Raw genomic sequence first — 20,620 nt, 5'->3', positions numbered from 1 at the left:
CGTCGCACCCCTGCAAATCCGCCGGCTCCATTCGGAGCCGGCATCCTCTTTGCAGGGGCTTTCATTTGACCGCGGTGCGGTGTTTGGGCGGTTTCCGCCCGGCGGGCGGCGCCTGCCGGGTCGGAATGACCCCCTTAATGTTCCTTGGGTTTCAGAATGTGGGTTCAGTGTTGCACAAAGGGAGAGAAATGACAGTGTAAGAACAGGTACAGAGGCAAGCACCTAGTTACACACTTGTTTGGGGATGAGTTGGACCAGGACAACTTATCATTACTGGAACTCGGGGATCCCCAATGAATTATTATTCATCATTCACGTGACATGTTATAAAAAATATTGTAACTGTTGCATTGGTTTTCTTCAGAATGCTAAGTGTTTTATGGAAAATTACAAAAAAACAATGTTTCTCTAAAGGTCAACAATTGAGTCTATAAAATAGGAACACGTGGCAGTGTCAACATAACATAGAACACAACACACCTAAGAAACAAGTAAGTCACCATCTTTGAATTTCCCCCATAGGATTGTTCCAGTTTTATGGAATTTTTGCACATGTAAAATTGGCACTTAATTCTGACAACTTTTAAATGTGTATTGAGTGGCTCAGCTCTCTGCAGATATGACATTGTGTAGTTTTGGGAGTGCAAGGGAAGCTGTGGAGACAGACACGGCCTAAAAGATGGACAGATGTGCCCTGCGATGGCTCCAAGGGAAGTGAGATGTGCAGAGGTGCGCAGACTGGATTTTGGTGAAGAGAGATGGACCCGAGATCTCCACTGGAAGTGAGATTTATAGATGTGCGTGGGATGGCTCAGGGTGAAATGAGATGTACAAAGGGACCCAGGGAATTGTCCATTGGAAGAAAGATGTACAGATGTGCCCCCAGATGACTCTAGAGAAAGAGGGATGCACAGATGTGCTTTATGATGTCCCCTGGGGAAGTGAGATTTTCAGATGTATCCAGTGAGACAAGGTAAGTGAAAGTTAGGGATATGCCCCAAAATGAGTACAGAATAAACAACATCTACAGACAAACACCCAATGTCTCGACTGGAGGGGAGATGTACGAACATGCTCTGTGATGGCCCCTTCGGAAGTGCGATATACAGATGTGCTCTGTGATGGCTCCAAGGAAAGCATGATATACAAATGTGCTGGATGATAGCTCCTTCAGAAGTGGGATATACAGATGTGCTGTGTGATGGCTCCTTCAGAAATGAGATGTACAGATGTGCTGTGTGATGGCTCCTTCAGAAGTGGGATAGACAGATGTGCTGTGAGATGGCTCCTTCAGAAGTGGGATAGACAGATGTGCTGTATGATGGCTCCTTCAGAAGTGGGATATACAGATGTGCTGTATGATGGCTCCTTCAGAAGTGGGATATACAGATGTGCTGTATGATGGCGCCTTCAGAAGTGGGATATACAGATGTGCTGTGTGATGGCTCCTTCAGAAGTGGGATACACAGATGTTCTCCGTTATGGCCCCCAAAGGAAGCACAATGTACAGATGTGTTCCGTTATGGCTCTGGTGGTAGCAAGATGTACAGATGTGCTCTGTGACGGTACAAAGGTATTGTGAAGTATAGATGTCTCTTGTGATGGCTCCTAGGGATCATAGATGTACAGATGTGGTTTCCTGCAGAGTGAATGGCAAATATATGTGGCTTGTAACTGCAGAGAAACTTTAGCCCTCCCACTGCCCAGCTGTGAAAAATCTAAGTGCGTGCCATAAAGCATGGCAGTTAAGGTGCTCTAAATTAAGGTGTATTACATTACCCACCTTATGCCCTATGACAGGGTTCTGCAAAGTCGGTCCTGGAGAGCCGGGTCCATGCCAGATTTTTAGCATATCCACATTTAGAAAAATATAGATTTCTGAAACATCTTTTTTCTAAATGTGGATATGCTAAAAACCTGGCATGGACCCGGCTCTCCAGGACCGACTTTGCAGATCCCTGCCCTATGAGATGTATGCCCTCTGCTGGAAGAAGCATCTGAACAGAAGATCATGAGGCAGCAGGGCCCGCCAAAGTACTGCACCAAGTTTTAGGAAGCATTATTCCGTTGACTTTGAAAAAACAGAAATGCGTTGAATAATAAATGTTAGTACCCCTTTCTATCCTTTACGTTAGGGGTTTATTGTACCTTTTTTCCCTTGTATCCAAAAGAGTAAATGGATTTTACATGAATTAAAAATGATATGTTTGAAACTGAGGATGTGGAATTGGATTATTTGCAGTTTTATGCAGCACAAATAGGGCACAAAGATTTACCTGAGAACAGGAACCACACACATGCACTGACATTCAGTACATTACACTATACTGAGGTCAAAAGAGCTTTTAGTGTAAGACGTTATAGACAATTAAAAAAATTCTGTTCATATAATCGTTGGCCAATGAGCCAGTCAAAAACTATAGATGGAAAATTCAGACACCTAGTCGGCTATTTCACTGAGCGGGAACTGCCCTTAACCCGGAAGCTGCTGCCTGTCTTTTCAGGTTTATCTCCTTCTCCAAAGTCGAGAATGGAGCAATTCCTGAAAGGATTTGGTGGCATTGTGACCCCCAAATTTGTAGTTCCATGCTGGTTCCTTGACAATAAACTTTGTTGCTTTCACAGGAAAGCTATCCAAAGTGGCCATTTTTTCTTCCAACATGGCCACCTCCATAAATAGCAGTCTAGTTGTTGGGAATCGAATTTCTCTTTCCATAGTTTATACTTCTGAGGAGTTAAGCAACCAATCCTCCTGGCTGGATGAGACATAATGCCCACAAAAAGAGAACATGATTACGTGTCTAAAACATAGGCTGTGTTGCGCGGTACAGTAACTCAACTTTTTTTCAAACAAGCCTAGAGCTGTTCAGAGAGATAAGTGACCTTTAAGGTCCCCTTTCCTCTAAGCACTGAGGCACAGGCCTTTTCCCAGCAGTGCCTTAGCTGTTTGTGGTGTTTTTAAAGGTCACCCCGGTGCAATAAGGAAAAAAAGATAAAATAATTGGGAATGGAGATAAAAATGACTCCTGAAGACCTGGGCTGCTAGGAGCCTCCAGCCTCATCCTTCCTCCTCAGTCCTGCCTGAGATGTTTACAATTGACACCCCGGATTATTTGGATGACAGACCCACAAAGAAAATGTATGGACTTGAACAATGATGGTGTGCCATAAATGTCAACATACCTCATTCAGACGGGGTATTCTTGACTTGTTAACCTAAAAATGGCTTTATTTGGCTTTACAATTGCCTATGTTTATATAAACTTTATTGCGGAAAATAGATTTACCCATTTTCTTTAAACTTTCCCACTAAGCAGTTTTCAATGTGGCACGTATAGGTGTGTGTTCAATGTCATGTGGCCAAACAGCTGTCTTTGTAGAGAAATAAGGGTGCATGATGCTTCGGTTAAGATAAGCTGCAAGAGGCTATAAAGAGAACTCTCCGTAATCTACATCAGTACCTCACTTCACGGGTGATGTAAAGAGGTTACCCCTTACTCTGGAGGACATATATTAATGATATACAGATGAGGAATTAATAATAGTGAATCTAAACACATATCTTAATGATCCACAGACGAGGAGCTAATAATAGTGAATCTAAAGTTATCTTAATGAAACACAGACGAGGAATTAATAATATTGTATCTAAACATATCTTAATGATCCACAGACGAGAAACTAATAATAGTGAATCTAAAGTTATCTTAATGAAACACAGACGAGGAATTAATAATATTGTATCTAAACATATCTTAATGATCCACAGACGAGGAGCTAATAATAGTGAATCTAAAGTTATCTTAATGAAACACAGACGAGAAACTAATAATAGTGAATCTAAAGTTATCTTAATGAAATACAGACGAGGAATTAATAATATTGTATCTAAACATATCAGAATGATACACAGACGAGGAGTTAATAATAGTGAATCTAAACATCTTAATGAAACTCAGATAAGGAGTTAATAACACTGTATCTAAACATATCTTAATGTCCAAAGACGAGGAGCTAATAATAGTGAATCGAAATATATCTTAATGAAACACAGAGGAGGAGTTAATAATAGTGAATCTAAACACATCTTAATGAAACACAGACGGGTTAATAATAGTGAATCTAAACACATCTTAATGAAACACAGACGGGTTAATAATAGTGAATCTAAACACATCTTAATGAAACACAGACGGGTTAATAATAGTGAATCTAAACACATCTTAATGAAACACAGACGAGGAGTTGATAATAGTGAATCTGAATGTACCTATATACGCTTATTGTCACATTATTCGCTATTCTTGACAGAATGTTATGGGAGGACAGTATGTAGAACTTGGTATTTCGAGGAATACTGGAGTGGGGTCTGCTCAATATTAAGTATCCAAACTAAGACACTGTAGAAGAGCAGGTCATAGGGTTGGTCAAAGGTTCTCATGAAACATGAAGACACATCAATGCAGTCTGGGGGCACTAGTGGACCACGCATTCACCTAACATCCCATGATGAAATGCAAGAGGCAAAAGGTCTACAGGGGTTTGACAGCTGCACGATAAGGAATCTTACCTAAGGTTGCCACTTGGTTAGTATTTTGAAATCTTTGCAAAGAACGTTTAAAACAATTCAGGTATCACCAAAATTCAACATTTATTTTTATTTTTTTCACCTACATAATCTTTCAGTAACAACGATGGAAAACGCATCCTCTGGCTTCTTAAATTTGCAGTAGGGCTCTAGAATTTACTTCCCATGCACCGCATGTATAAGGGCAGTAAAAAGTATTGGGCCACAGAAGAATGCACCAATTGGTGATGTCAAAACACGTACCTCAAATGGTGGTCTCTGTTGTTCTCGAAAAGCTGCCCTAATTCTGAGTGTAGACATTAACTTCTGAAACATCAAACCAAACCAGCCTTGTGCAGAGCTGTCTCTAGCATTTTTTGTCCATCCACTTAACAAATAACATTATAATTAGAGTAAGGTATAAAATACCTAATTGCTGACACCACTATCCTCATTGCCACATTGCTTGAATGTAATGTAAGGTGGATTTGTAGAACGCTGCTCATTGCCCATGGTCTCTCCAATGAGAGAGTAAATTGCAGTGGTAACACTATACAGAATACAGTGTCCTCTGTTTGCACAGAGAGTTTGGTTGCCAGTCATAACATGAATGGCCTACTAATGGTGGGCCTGTTTGTTTCTTGCCTCAACTAGCCCGGTAAACAGAAAGCTACAAAATCACATCTGCAAGCTGTTCTGAACTGGGCAAAAACGTGTCACATATAGGCCTTGAAATACCTGCCCAAAAAAGAGAGAGTCGAGCAACCAGCAGTATCCACACAAAGTGAGAGCTCCTGATGCTCAGCGTCCACTTCTCAAGAAACAGAAGACAAGTGGACATCTTAAACCATCCCAGTGAGTGGGGCAGGTACATCACATTCAACAGGAGGGTAGAACTGCCTTCTACCCTCACTCTGTCCTCTAGCAGTAACTCTCCGCAGAGAAAAATCAACACCCTTTGTTTTTGTTCAATATCTACTCCTACAAAGAATAAATAGGATTACTTCACACTACCCATCAGTAGGCCGTGTCCTCCCCTCAAAGTAAATTGGGAAGTCTATGTGGTCATAACACATTTCTATCTTATTTCTTGGAAGGGCTGTTCTTTCCTGAACTGGTTTAATAGTTACCATGACATTAGAACTCTTGTCTGTGAAGACAATGTGCTCTTTTTCCTTTTACAACCAGTATATTTTGTCCATTGTCAATAAACCCCCTCTTAACTTTTCAAATTCATTACTCTCTTCCATGGTCAAAATCAAACTTATAGGTTTACAATTAAACTTATGAGGCCATATTGAGTCTATTGAATGGATCTGTTATTGGCATATTGGGTGTGTCTTCTGAATACGAAGTCCAGAATATCCAAAATATAGATAGTTAAGTATGTAAAGATTTTCTACACCTAACTCCACATCCATGTAACTTGATGATATATATCTTTAAGATACATAGATGTTGAGTTAAGAATTGTAAATTTATTCTGCCCTATACTCAGAGCCACTGCAATTAAGCAGCAGGAGAAGGCCAAATTATGCAGCAGGGTTGAGTAAATTATGCAATAGTATTGCTTTAATATTTCGTCATTTTTAAACTTGGAGCTCCTGTATGGGCCTTGGTTGCATCTCATTAGCACTGGTTTAACTCACATATAAAGCGATAAGCAACAGAATGATTACCAGCCCAGATTTGTAAAACGCCATTCCACCGGGCAATACGTTTGCTGCATTTTTAGTAAGTTTTGAACTGTTTAAGCGAATAACAATTTTTTTGTTAGAAGCTGCATTTTTTGCTATAGATGATGGAATACGTGGGAAATGTGACCAATCTACAGATTATGCGGCAGACGATGGATTATGTGGCAAATGTGACCAATCTATATTTATGTGAAAATTGCTGCGACCTCACAATAGCATAATTTCAGCGGCCCTGCCTATACCTCATCGAATGCACTTGCCTTTTGAAATGTTGTCCCTCAATATTTTGTCCACGATGTTCGTGTGTCACAATATTGTTATGCTCAATATTCAAGCGTACAGTCAGCATACTGGCATTGCTTTGCCCAGTGTTAAGCATGGATCACTGCATTAAACTGATATATCTACTTTCTATTTCCAACTTCACATCCACTTCAATAAATGTTATGTTCTGCAGGATTGATTTGTATATTTAAGATGGTTCATAAAATGTTTACTGTCTATCCAAAATATTTCCAAAGTATGCCTCAGTGGAAGTGATACTTGAGGAAGACATGAAAGTGATGAGTGGCATGCTTGCAAAGGTGTCAGCACGTGTAGTCACTCAGGATTAGAGGAAGTGTGCCTACTGGGAGCTCATTCACAGGATATCAATTCAACTTGTATATTTCAACATATCAATAATATCATTCCACTTATCATTGAGGCTACAGTCTGTGCCCATCACAGACTTGTCTGTGCCCATCACAGACTGCTGTTTGTGTCTTAGCTGATCTTAGGAGACATTTTATGAGAGAAAAGAAGCCTCTTGCAGTTCTGAAACTATCTTCTTTGGTACAGAAACAAGTGATGTGCTCCAATGACACTAGCAACTACTGAATGCACTGCATTTCAATATACAATTAACATTTCTCTACAATTGGTTCCAATAAATATACCATTCACTCAGGTTTTTTTTTTCTATTTGAGCAGGACTCCGGTTTAAATTAACATATTGTGATCAGATTTTATTTTATTTGCACAGTAGGCTGGTTGTCTCAGTCAGTGTGGAGGACTCCCCCCCCCCCCCCCCCCCACCTCCCACTCCTCCAATCACCACTCACCATCTCCCAGGAAAAGGATGAGGTTCTTCGCCCGGCTTGTGATTGGCTGCACCTTTAGTGCTGCCTGGATGGCATTGTCTGCTTTCTTGTTCCAGTAGGCTGCTGTGGCTTCCTCGGCTAACAGAGACCGCAAAGTAAAGGAGGGAGATTGGTTACAAAACTGTGGAACAGGGAATAACATTTCATATGTAAGTTAGGCCTTATGTTCAGAAACGTGGCTAATCGACTTCCCCTGCCCCTTCTCCAGACCAGTTACATGGAGGTCTCTAGGCACCTTAGCTCTAAAGAGACTGCGTTCAAGAGATACTGACTTCAGCTAAACTTAAGGTGAACATATTATTAACACATGCACTTGAATGTGCAAATGCTTCATGGTCGATCTCATTGCACAGACAGAGGGCACTGAAGGACATTTAAAGCTTGCAACTGTTTGACAACTCTGAATCATGTGATTTGATAATAGGCCACAAGCAAATTGATTTTTTAAATCATTTTTGAGTGTTGTAAAGCGCCAAATGCCGCTTCACAGCACGTTTTTCATAGAGGGGAAGCAGAGAGCACCTGCACTGGTTTCTGGGTCCCTTTTAAAGGCCTTGCAGGATCTTACATGGCACAAATCATGACGCGGGCCAGAGAACAGCTTAAAATGTGGGTTACAAGACTGGGGTAGGAGAGAGTTTAGGGCAAAATTGTGAAGTCTTTCGAGCAGAGGCCAGTCCAGTATTTTAAAGTATCGAGCATAGCTGCCAAGAGTTCACTTTACCCAAGTGTGACATTTGCTTTTGTTTTTTTCCAGGATGCCCATGTGTGATACATTGAGCGTCACTTAAATGCTTGGACCACTCGTGATCATCTCTATGTAGGCTAACTTCCAGAAATGAAATGTTTCGGCAATATAATTGTTCAAAAACTGTAATCTATCTCTCAGAAAAGAAATTCGAAATGAAGTAATAATACTTATTTGACCTTCGATGGATAAAATGCAGGTTAGGCCCTACCAACATTCAATCCTGAGATCTCCATTTTATGGACCATTCTCCACAGCAGGGGATCAACCCACTGAGCTATCTCCCAGGATACCGTCTTCTCAAATTACACTCAAGTGGCTATTATTAGTCAACAAACCCCCTTGAAAGTGACATCAATATGTAGCAAAGAAACAACACAGAGATGAGCTGCCACGTAAATGTCTTTATGCTTTGTGTCATGAAACCTGCTTTAAAACGTCTCTCACCAGTCTATGTAAAGAAAATCAGTTTGCTTTCCTTGATCGTGCCATGTGTGTAAGCAAACCGTCCTGACTTTTTTTGCCAAGAGCTCTTTGCATTTTGGGAAATGTAGTTTTGATTTCCCCTCATGGGCTTGTTTTACACTATTTAATCTTGCAAATTATTATTTTCTTTAAAAAAATAATTCCTTTAAGTGACACACCTCCAAACTCAAAAACATGCAGATTCGCTTGTTGAGAATGGACACACCACTCTGAAAAGTGAATCTGCAAATACTGAAATATGTCCACATATACATTTCAAGTGGCGCCTCGAAGTATCCGGTAATAATTTTGAAAGATTCTACTAGAATCATATTTTGTAGTTTTCAGTCTGATAATTAAATAGTTTCACATATTTAGTTAACAGCGCATGCGCGAATTTATCACAGCTTGCCAATTTCTGTTTCTTTAACAACAACAGCAGAAGTGTCTAGCCCTTGGTGGGCTGTCAGCAGGTCTCTCCTTTTCCGCAGTGACTTGAAACAAGAAGTCCAGTCCAAATTGTAAACTCCCCAGAAAATAAAATAAAATGGAATGGAATGCAGCACCCAGGCATCTGAGTCACCAGGGTAATTGCATGGCAAATACCCTTTATAAGGCATCTGGCTACACGCAGTGTGGAGCTGAATCACACTGGCCACTCACTCGTCTCACTTGCTCGAAATCTAAAACTATGATCTACAAGTGTAGATAAGGTTTATATGAGATTTCCAGGGGGCATTAATACAGAGATCAGGAAAGGACATGCATACCTTGCATGCATTTCTGTTAAGGTCAGGAAATGACATGCATGCATTGCATGCATTATGCAGAGGTCAGGAAATGACATGCATGCTTTGCATGCATCATTTCAGAGGTCAGGAAAAGACATGCAGGCCTTGCATTCATTTCTGTTAAGGTCAGGAAAGGACATGCATGCCTTGCATTAATTTCTGTTAAGGTCAGGAAAGGACATGCATGCCTTGCATGCATTATTGCAGAGGTCAGGAAAGGACATGCATGCCTTGCATGCATCATTTCAGAGGTCAGGAAAGGACATGCATGCCTTGCATTCATTTCTCTTAGGGTCAGGAGAGGACATGCATGCCTTGCATGCATCATTCCAGAGGTCAGGAAAGGACATGCATGTCTTGCATGCATCATTTCAGAGGTCAGGAAAGGACATGCATGCCTTGCATTCATTTCTGTTAAGGTCAGGAAAGGACATGCAGGCCTTGCATGCATTATTGCAGGGGTCAGGAAAGGACATGCATGCCTTACACGCACCATTGCAAAGTTCAGGAAAGGACACACATGCCTTGCATGCATTACTTTAAAGGTCAGGCAGGAGATGCATGCCTTGCATGCATTATTGCAGAGGTCAGACAGCAAAGGACATGCATGCCTTGCACACACCATTGCAGAGGTCAGGAAAGGACATGAATGCATTCCATGCATTATACTAAAGGTCAGGAAAGGCATTACAGTAAAGCTCAGGAAAGGACATGCATTCCTTGCATGCATTATTGCATAGGTCGGAAAAGGACATGCATGCAAGGCATGCATCATTGCAGAGGTCAGGAAAAGATATGCATGCCTTGTATGCATCATTGCAGAGGTCGGGAAAGGCCATACATTCATCATTGCAGAGGTCAGGAAAAGACATGCATGCCTTGCATGCATCATTGCAGAGATCGGGAAAGGACATCCATACCTTGCATGCATTACTGTAAAGGTCAGGAAAGGACATGCATGCCTTACATGCATCATTGCAGAGGTCAGGAAAAGATATGCATGCCTTGTATGCATCATTGCAGAGGTCGGGAAAGGCCATGCATGCATCATTGCAGAGGTCGGGAAAGGACCTGCATGCCTTGCATGCATCATTGCAGAGGTTGGGAAATGACATGCATACCTTGCATGCACTACTGTAAAGGTCAGGTAAGTACATGCATGCCTTGCAGCTGTACACAGATGCAGCGGGCAGCTTTGACGTTGGACCAATGTTGTGCAGAACGTGGTTGAGGTCACCAGTGGTGGAAGGAGCCACTTGTCAGCATCGTTCATTTCCTGGCGCTGCTAGCAGTGGTAGCTGCACAGACTATTTTATGGCTTATGCTGGCAAATAAGACCATTGTGGTCCATCATGTGCACCAGGGTAACTGGCCGCACATCCTGAGGGTTTTCAGGTCTCTGGCAGTGATGGATCTTAAAATGAGCATCAATTTTTCTTCTAAGTCATTGCAAGGGTCTAGGGTGAAACTGCTAGAGCCCTTCCTTACTATCGGATGGAGGAACTCAGAAAGTTGGCACCAGAAGCAAATGAAGGTATTGTCCTCCCTTTGCAAGGTCTCTAATGTTTGTGCTCGCAGGTTCTCAAAATTTACTACTTCAGCAACTTTACGGTGGTCATGACTTCAATGTGACGGATACAATTACAGATCTATATAATCTCATAGATGAGATTGCAAATCTCATTACAATTCTTACTATGCAAGAAATGCCTATCACTGTGGTATTAAGTTGTTGGCGATTTGTTGCTATTTATTTACATTTTGCTTTTATCTGCTATTTATTGTATAGATGTTGTGAGATCATAAACATTACATGTGGTGTGTATTAGGGATAGTTGTCCTTACCATGACTTGCCAATTACAGTGTTTCTTCAGTTTTAATTCATAAACATAACTGTACTTTCACTATCCGTTTATAAGTGAGTTACTTGGAGGTTTCCTTACCAAAGCCAACCCAAAGTTTAGTTTAACCATTGGATTTTTCAGTGTTTTTTTTACATTTTATTACATACCACATCCCACTGCTCCCTGTGACCAACCTCATGTGGGCGGCCACCCCCACAACTGTGCACGGTCTTCGACAGTGCACAAAATGCCATGCCCTGGGTGTGGTGGGCAAGTGGAGCTAAAGTGCACCAAGTACTTTTTGTAAATATTTTTGAAGTATTTAGAAATTCTGAGACCCCGATCTGGCACAGGATTTGAGAATCCTGCGATTAAAACACTATTTTTAATTATAATTTAATGCAGAGGGTGCATTTGCCCCCCCACTCCTCCCACATAGGCTGTGGTTCAAGGCAGGCTCACACTGCCCCTTATTGCCCTTCTTGTTTTTATTTTTCCCCAACAAGGTGCCGAATGATTCATGTTGGAAGCAATAAATATTTCTTGTGACAGCCAGCCAATCAGAGCAGCGCAAATGTGCAAATCTGCAGTGCAATTCATTTATCCACAATGGACGAAGGGAGATGAAACTCCCTAGTCCAATTGTATGCCGGAAGGTTTTTAATTGGATTCATTAATGCTTGTGGATTGGTGAAGCTGCAGAGGATTGCAAATTAACAGTCCGGATATCTCCATAATTTAACCCTTTCATTTAAAGGTCCACATTTACTATGATTTTGAATGGGGTTGTGTTATTTTTGTGGCTCTGCCCTTTTTGGCATTTACTAAGTCAAGCAAAGCCACTTTGTGTGTCTCTCGGTGGTTTAGTAAATACAAAGTAATGAAGGCGGAGCACTGCGCTGTCTTGTGTTGTTTTGCGTCTGGGAGGCACTACATGGGTGCAGGATGGGGGTTCCCATGCATCCACTCATGGATTTTGGAGCACACTCAGATTTATAAAGACTGGTAACCCTCTGTTTGTGCCAAAATGAAGCACCAACCCAGCAACATTTCTCCATCTCTTTCCGCGTGGGCTTCATTCTCCGGCACACATGGAAAGAGGAATATGCCTCTTAGAATTGTTTTTGTAGAGGAAGGTGAAACTGTCAGGGCTGGCTTTAGGGCGCTGCAACAAGTGCGGGGGCGCATTGACCTGGGGGTGGGGACACTGCGTTGAGCACTAAAGATTTAAAAAACGCCTACTGCACAGTTCCTTGTGCATCCAGCTTTCAGGCAGCAATAAAAATGTCAAAATAACTCTTGTGATTAATGTTCCTGCTAGAGAGAGCGAGAGTCGAGAAGCGTTTTGTCTATTGCATAAAGTAGCACAGAGGGTTAACACGCCTGCTGCAAAGAACAGATCTCTATTTTATGCGAATAACCGAGTAGATTAGTAAAGCCAGACTTTACCAGCGCTTTAAAACAAAAGAAATATATAAGAGAAGAGCTATGGAGAGATGGGTGGTGCTTTTGCCAGGTGGAAGTGAAAGGATCTGAGGAGGTTGGAGGAGGGGGGTGCCAAAAAAAGATTGTGCACCAGGTGCCACAGCACTAAAGCCGGCCCTAGGAATTATAATTCTCTGGCAGCGTTTTGCGGAAGTGAAAATTTCCTGCGTCTTGTGTTTTACCATCAAACTTACTTTTTGCAGGATTTTGATCCTGCTGTGTTTTTTTTTTTTTAACATATCATTTTGATCATCAAGTCGTCGATGATAAGTAAAACAGCCTAGAGAGTGGCAAAATTTGCCAACAGCAACCATTAATCAGTGATTTCCACACTTCACAAAGTGCCGTTTTTAACATATTTTTTTAATGGGTGTGCATGCAATACTAAATCAATCTACAAAGATATAAAAATTTGCAAATTTGGAGCATTTGTCCTTACGCTAGCAGCGATGATGGCATGTTGGCTAGGGCAGTGGCTCCCAACCTGTGGTCCGGGGACCCGTAGGAGTCCACGAAGCCTCCTCAGTTGGACTGTGACTGCTTAGAAAATTCAATAATATTAACAGATTAGGTCCCCAGCTTTTAGTAATAACTCACTGGAGGGTCCGGGGGTCCGGGGTTCCAGTACTGATAAAATGGGGGTCCACAGAAACCAAAATGTTGGGAACCACTGGGCTAGGGTATTATCTGTGCTGAGGAGAACCGGGGGTCCATGTTACAGAAACTTTGCACTGATGCAAAAAACAGAAATATCTATTGTGCCACTTTTGCTCCTCACATAATACAGATTGGACCAAAAGAATTTTACTCCAGTGAAAACCACAGAAAACACGTTATGCCAAGGCAAAATAGGGGTAGTGGATGCTGGAAAGTGGAAACATGTAACGCACATTGCTGTTCAATTCATTTAATTACGTAAAAGAAAAATGGAAACAAAATCGAAAGCCATGAAAAATCCTTAAAAAATAAATAAAAATGTAACTAATGGAAAAAAATGAAATTCGCAGATTTTGCCACATTATTTTTATTTGAAAAGTGAACAAATTATATTTACTCCACCTTATGTTGAGTAACCTCAGTGAAAAAAAGGTGAAATCGTTTTGCAACATGGTTTTTCAGGGGCAAATTTTATTCGTCCCATTCTCTATAACACAAGGAGGTGCCCCGTATGTTTTTCCACCAGTGCAGTGTTTCTGTAATATGTCACCTGAGAAGTGCAGTGTCTCTGCATGACGAGCTCGAATGAGCCCTACGTAAGGAATATGGCGAGAAGTTAGTGTATGGTAACCAAATCTAACCCGAGGAGAGATCCCAGGGTTGGACTCTCTTGTGATCTCAATGTCTGTGAGAAGAGCCAAAATACGCGTACAAGCCATTCTGTGTAAAAAAAGAAAAAAAAAAATAGGGAAATTGAACTTAGCAGGAATATTTTTTTTTTTTAAATGCACATTTAATCTTTCAAAGTGTGAAAAAAATGGCAGATGGGACAGAACGATTGCAAAGTGAAAGCCCACTACTAACAAACGGATGTTTCCCTGAAGTGCGTCCCTGATTTCAATAATAGACAATGGACTTCGGTGAAGGTCAAAGTCAGATTTGGGATCCCTCTGGCTGACAATGTTGTACCATTGGTCGAGGGCCATTGGCTGAGAGCCATTGATCGATAGCCATCGGCTGAGGGTATCCCGGGCATGTACATGCCAACCGCCAAACCCTACACAAGTTTGGGTAACCAATAAATCCAGAAGAACGTGAAACGAAAGCGGGAGGTTAAGGTGCAACAGAACTTTACCTGGGATTGGAACCAGGAGGCAGGAGCCCGGCGCGCCGGCCCAGAGGACCAGTCCAGCTAGAGCCAGCAGCTTCATGGTGCACCCCAAGCGGCAGAGACGAAGGAAGGCGTGGGACTGGAGACCTCTCAGGTACTTCACACTGATAAATAGATCCCGCTGGATGTGTTTCTGCATCACCTTTGAACCTCCATAAAGCAATGAACCGAAAGCCTTTTGCATGCGTAGAAGGCTGACCTCTCCTCAAAAGTCCTCGCAAACACACAAGCGTGTTATCACCAGGCGTGGAGGACTTTGTCAACGTAGGTCAAAGCAGGTCTCCACACACACACACACACACACACACACACAATATGAAATTATGCACAGCCTAGTGCTGTGATCGTAAGCTCACAGCAAGAGCCTGGCATGAAGATGCATTTGTGAAGGGAGATCCTATTTTAGGGCATATTTAGGTCTCTGTCTTATGCTGGATCACAAAGAGGAAATTCAGCATTTGCCCTCAAAGGAGCAAACTGTGCAACCCTCCTTTGCTTCAATGTATGCCCAGTGGACAGTCTGCGGGTCAGAGTTGGCCAATGGAAGAGGACAGTTGGTGGTGCACCTTTGAAATATGTGATATACATACCCCAGGCCTGTCCCACTGAAGAACAGTTACTTAAAAACCACAAAGTGTACTCTATAGTGCATAAGGAATGGTCTCTAGCATTATGCTGAAAGTAAGAGGTAACTAACTGTTAATCAGCGCACGGTCCAGAAGGAACACAGCATTTGAAGTGAAGTGAAGGCCTACAACAGAGGAGAGGGCCTTGAACAACTGGTATGGTCAGAGACAGAAGCACTATAAAGTTATCAGACAATTGCAGCCACTGAGGGTACAATATTGTAAAGAATGCTGGGGCACACAGGAAGAAACATTGCTTGAAACAGCTGAAGGTCTGTGTCAATCTTTACTGGTCCCCAGCTACACCATTGTCTTCAATGCAGCTCCCATCATGCAGATGCTGTGATGTAGGGTAGTTACACTGATGTACGTGTGTCAACAGTTAAGATGCAGCAGACTGTGTCCATAGCAACCACTGCCATCTACTTGGGTTCTACATCTACCATGGTAAGGAACTGAAATGACTTATGTTTCTGGAAGAACTACTAAATCCGGAGGAACACTTAGGGTTAGAGCTACTCCTAAAAATTAAGTCTACACTGGAGGTAATCCCATCGGTGGATTCCCCTCTTGACTTAGACTTTCCTGAGGAAACAAGCAACTGTAAGTAAGGGTTATAGACCCATCCAGACCACTGTCTCATGGTAGAACGTCAGTGTTAAATATTTTGGGTCAGAGCGGAACACTATAATACGGGGAAGCCTTTTATCATGGCATTTCAAGTGCCATCCTCTGACAAAAGCAGTTTCATCTTTAAATACCAGTTTGAGCACATAGCAAACATTTTTTGTTGTTGTAGCAATTAGCCAATCAGACTGTATCAAGTGGAATGTATTCTTCTTTCATGAATAAAACAAAAGTATCAACTTACACAGTGGGTGGTAAGTACCCAGAGACGATGCTGTTGACCAATACCTGCTTTCATTTGAGTGTCAATTGTTGAGGTAATGGGTGTTAGAACTCCATTAGGATATGTGTGCCAACACCATTGGCATTGTGCGTCCATATTATCACAATCTCAGACTCTGCATTACCAATACGCTGAACTTGCTTGTCTAAAAGCTCCTGTGGGATTGGTGGGGATGCCAATGCGACACGGAAGGAAGTGGATGTCTGATTTGGGACTTCAGGAGGTTTTTGATGTAGTTCCTCTGTATAGCCTCACATGGATCGTATCACTACCCACTTTGACAGAAACCACAATATACTCACCCTGAGTGATGGAGTAAATTTAAATGGTTTCTGTTTATGTTTGAGCTAATGACAAAATGCCTTTCCATTGGTTTTTGAGTAGCATCCTTGGTGTCCAAGAGTCTTGGATACAACTGTTCTCAAAACTAGACAACCAAGAACTTCTTGTTCACTCCTGACTCTCAAATGGTGTTTTTGGTGAAAGGTCAAAAGCTTAATCTAGAAACATTCTAAGTGCTCATACTGGACGATGGGTGGTCCGGAAGGGCAGCGAGTGGTCACTGGCAGACACAGTCTTTCAGTATTTCTTTCACAACTTTGACTCTATCATGATATATGATATATTTGTATTTCTCAATTGCCCATAAATACTTTTTTTTGTTTATAGAAGTTGTAAAAATGACTAGCCAATTTGCTTATGTTGAAGTGTGAGAAAGTAAAGTTTTGAAATGTAATCTGCAAAAAAAACTTCAGAAACCTTTCTTTTACATGGCTAGTGTAGCAAACAAGGCGGTTTATACTTTCCATTTCAGATTTACAGTAGGAATTTTCTTGGTTCTAGTCGTGGAAGGGGTCAGACAAAAAGAAGCCCTGGTGGGACGCGATTGGTATGCTCAACCGGCCTTGAAAATTTAAGTCATGTTCAGTTTGACTGCTCTGATTGATTAGCCAAGCATTCATTGATTTCTCCAATATTCTCTAAACATTAAAGTTCTGTAGAGGATGCTTAGAGTTTCATAATCTCAACCTGTAGCACCTATGAAGCCACAGCATTATTTTAGAACGAAATTATTATGTACAACTGCACTGATATCTTAGTGTAGAAAGTGTGTGTTACTGGGTTAGTTCAGGAATTGCTGATAATGCTTCGAAACAGGAATCAAACGCTAGAAATGTATAATGTGATAATATGTATATTTTTAAAAAGTCTGAAATCAAGCTAGCCATGAGGAAATTTGTTATATGAGGAATTACACACATTTGAAATGTTGACTCAGTATCACTTTCTGAAGGGCGCAGGCTCCAGGGATGGACTTAAGACTTAAATTCACCCACATCAAATCTGACACATCTCAGGTTTGGCCAAAGGTTATTTGGGCATCGGCGTAAGACTGGCACACGACCAGCTTGACAATTATAAGGTGACTGTTTGTTGTTACCTCTCTCTGCTTTTTCCTGGCTCAGTTCCCCCTCAACTTGCAGATATCAATGGCACTCGAGGGTTGGTTCTCAGCAGCCAATCCAGAGTGGATTGGGCACTCCTCACTGGATGATGTTGTTCTTGTCGAGAAGGTTGTGCTGGCGGCTACTGGCTAAACGTGGTGCTGTTCAGTGTGGACCCGCCCACCATCACAGGACCTTCCTGCTGCCTTTACTGTGTGTCTTTTAAGAACTTAACCACAATGCAGTCACTAATGATGGCATGAGTGAGTCACATACCAGCAGTAATGTTTCTGCCACATCTATTCTAGTCAGGCTTTCCCCAAAAACATAACAACAAGTCCTTGCGAGTCAGTCTCAACACCACCGGTGAGCCTGACCTGGAGTGTGGCAGAATTCTGCGGAAACATAAATAGTTGATGGAGGGAATGCTGAACATTGTCAAACATTCACCCCCAGTCACAGATCTGGGTTTAATCCATCTTTTTTCTTTTTTTGGAGCATCTGATCCAGCAGTTTTGCAACAAGTTCGGTTGCTGTCTCATAGGGTACCTTTGGGAAAGGAATAGGCCCGGGCACCAAAATATAGGTGCACCCATTAGTGAAATAGCTAAAAAAAAAAAAAAAAAAAGGGCTGTCTGGCATGCAACTTGAGGCATTTTTGAACTTGCTGTGTAAGTGTCTTGCAATGTGTGGGAGACTACATACATATGTGCATGCTGTAGACCATGTCTGTGGTAATATCAACAAAATCAACAGTAAACACCGGGCCACCTGACTGTAAAACTGTCCCCTACAAAGCCGGAAACAACCCACACCTTGAGCTGTCAAAGCAGCCCTTCTGGCACTGACTGCTAGCCCTACGGCCAATCCAACCCGCTGCTTCCTCCTCAACAATCTATTTAAGTTACTAAAGGCTTCAGCCTTTGTGCAGGACCAACAGGATGAACTAACATTGCGATGAATTTTCCATCTTGTTGGCTGTCCTAGCAGGCTATGTATTAATGCGCAGAGCTCTGCATTTCATGCATCTGTGCATTTCCTTTCAGTTTCTTGAGGACAGAGGCCAAGTCTTGTCTCTGTTCAGCCCATCCTCTTGCAAGATTGTTCTCACTCAAGCTAGGGATCTAGTGTTGGGTTAGTGGAGTCTAATATATACATTTTTGAAACATCCACCTACAAAAACATTGACTCCATTATATTGACTACCAACATATCATAAAGGTATGGGCAATATGATTTATTTTAATTTTTGATTTTGACAGTGCGGACATGGCCCAGAGGCATCAGAGTGCAGTTAGAAAACAATGACAGCAGGAGTACATTAGAGATACAACCTAGGTAGAATTAGGAGCAGATAGTTGAAAGAAAGTGGGAAATAAACTGTACACGAGTACAGTTCCCAAGTAATCCACACACAAGTTAATTTGAGATACAACTTAGAAAATGCTTTTTTTTTTAAGAAAAAGATATTCAAGAGTGAGAGGAAGTAAAATGATGTAACTCAGGTGTGTTTGAAAGAGAAAAGCCCTGAAATATTTTTTGGAGTTAGAATGAGGTGGGTATATGGAGGGAATCCTAATTTCACATGGCCCTTCCAACGAATGGTTAATGTATCACTCTTGTTTGAAGGTGGGGCTCTAGGAGAAGGGATTAAGCATTTCTTGATCCCCATTTTCCACCCAAAACTTTAATTTTTTCCAGGTAGGAACACAGGCAAAGAGGGGTGCAGTGCCTTGCTTGTGGTGCAGGCAGTTTTACATTGAGCTCTCGTCTCAAAAGGAAGAAATTGGATTTACTATTCATAACTTCACAACCAAATAACCTGGTGAACAATGTTGCCCAGTTAAGTAGTTGTGGACTTATGAGTAGTAAAACGATTTTTATCTATATTATAGTGGTAGTTGACGTTGTACATATGTAGATATTGCCATGATATGTAGATAGGGAGTTAAGAATGGTAAATCTATACTTACGTGAATATACTTACCTTGGCAACTTAGAAGTACTTGATATTATGCAGTCAATAGTTTTTAGGTTGATATTCTGGAATGCAACTGTTCGGTAAGAGCATATCATCTTCAAATTAAGATAGGTGGGGAGATTGGGCCTTCTCAGTGGCCAGGCTCTGGAACTCTCTCCCGGAAAACATTTGGAGCACAAATTCGTACTAGGGCCTCATTACGACCCTGGTGGTCTACTGACCACCAAGGTCATGGTGGCTGTCTGACCGCCGCCAAAGGTGTGTGTCTGACCGCCACATTATGACCGCGGCAGTCGTGCCGCAGTCGGACCTCCAGTTGTCCACAGTAGGGTCTGGCGGTCCTAATCCGTGGGGATTATGACCCCCCTTTTCGCCAGCGTTTACATGGCGGTAGCACTGCCATGTAAAGGCTAGCAGAGACGGGGTGCAGGGTGCCCCGGGGGGATGCTGCACTGCCATGCACTTGGTATGGACAGTGCAGTGGCCCCCTGGCCAGCCCAGTTGCAAAGTTCACTGTTTGCTTTGCAGACAGTGAACTTTGTAACGGGTGCTGGTGCACCCTATGCACTTCAGCGTTGCCACCGGGTTGAATATGACCCGGCATCATTGTTGTAGGCTGTTTCCCACTGAGCCAGCAGGCGGAAACACAATTTCTGCCTGCTGACCCAGCAGGAAACTCGTAATCGGGCCCGCGGGAAGGCGGCCGCAGTGGCGGCAACTTGACCATCGGGACTTCGGCGGACAGTGTAAACTGTCCCCCAAAGTCATACTGACCCCCCTTAGTGTTCAGGAGGCAGGTGAATAACTGGCTATTCTGAAATTAGCTCCAGAATAGCAGCTTTTGTTTACGGGGGTACTCTCCACACGATTGTCTCCTTTCAGCTAAGTGCTTTGATGCATATGGGTTTTAAGCCCTTTATAAATAACTCAAGTTCAAATGTTCCTTCTAGCAATTCACCATCTCACACAGAGCTCCCTGGTGTGTGCATGCCCCGGCTGTTGGGACACTCACTCCTGCCTGTCCCTTTAGTACTGTGTCCATGATGATCAGATGGAAAAGGGAGTAGGTTTCAGACATTGCATACACAAC

The 20,620-nt window shown here is 42.2% G+C and overlaps 1 protein-coding gene across 1 annotated transcript in view; it reads right to left on the bottom strand.

Annotated features, from left to right (window-relative positions):
- The window catches only part of LOC138266543 (intestinal-type alkaline phosphatase-like), a 60,320-nt gene extending 45,565 nt beyond the window's left edge, over window positions 1-14,755 (bottom strand). The window contains exons 1-2 of the mRNA XM_069215399.1: window positions 14,533-14,755; window positions 7,368-7,484 (exon numbers count right to left, since the gene is read on the bottom strand). Coding sequence (XP_069071500.1) covers window positions 7,368-7,484; window positions 14,533-14,752 — 337 coding nt within the window. The 5' untranslated portion in view covers window positions 14,753-14,755. The remainder of the gene's footprint in view (window positions 1-7,367; window positions 7,485-14,532) is intronic.
- Between the last annotated feature and the right edge of the window lie 5,865 nt (window positions 14,756-20,620).

The sequence above is a fragment of the Pleurodeles waltl genome, chromosome 11 (genome assembly GCF_031143425.1).
Source record: "Pleurodeles waltl isolate 20211129_DDA chromosome 11, aPleWal1.hap1.20221129, whole genome shotgun sequence".
Classification (NCBI taxonomy): Eukaryota; Metazoa; Chordata; class Amphibia; order Caudata; family Salamandridae; genus Pleurodeles; species Pleurodeles waltl.
Note: the sequence above shows the minus strand (reverse complement) of the source record. Positions and strands in the feature narration are given on the sequence as shown.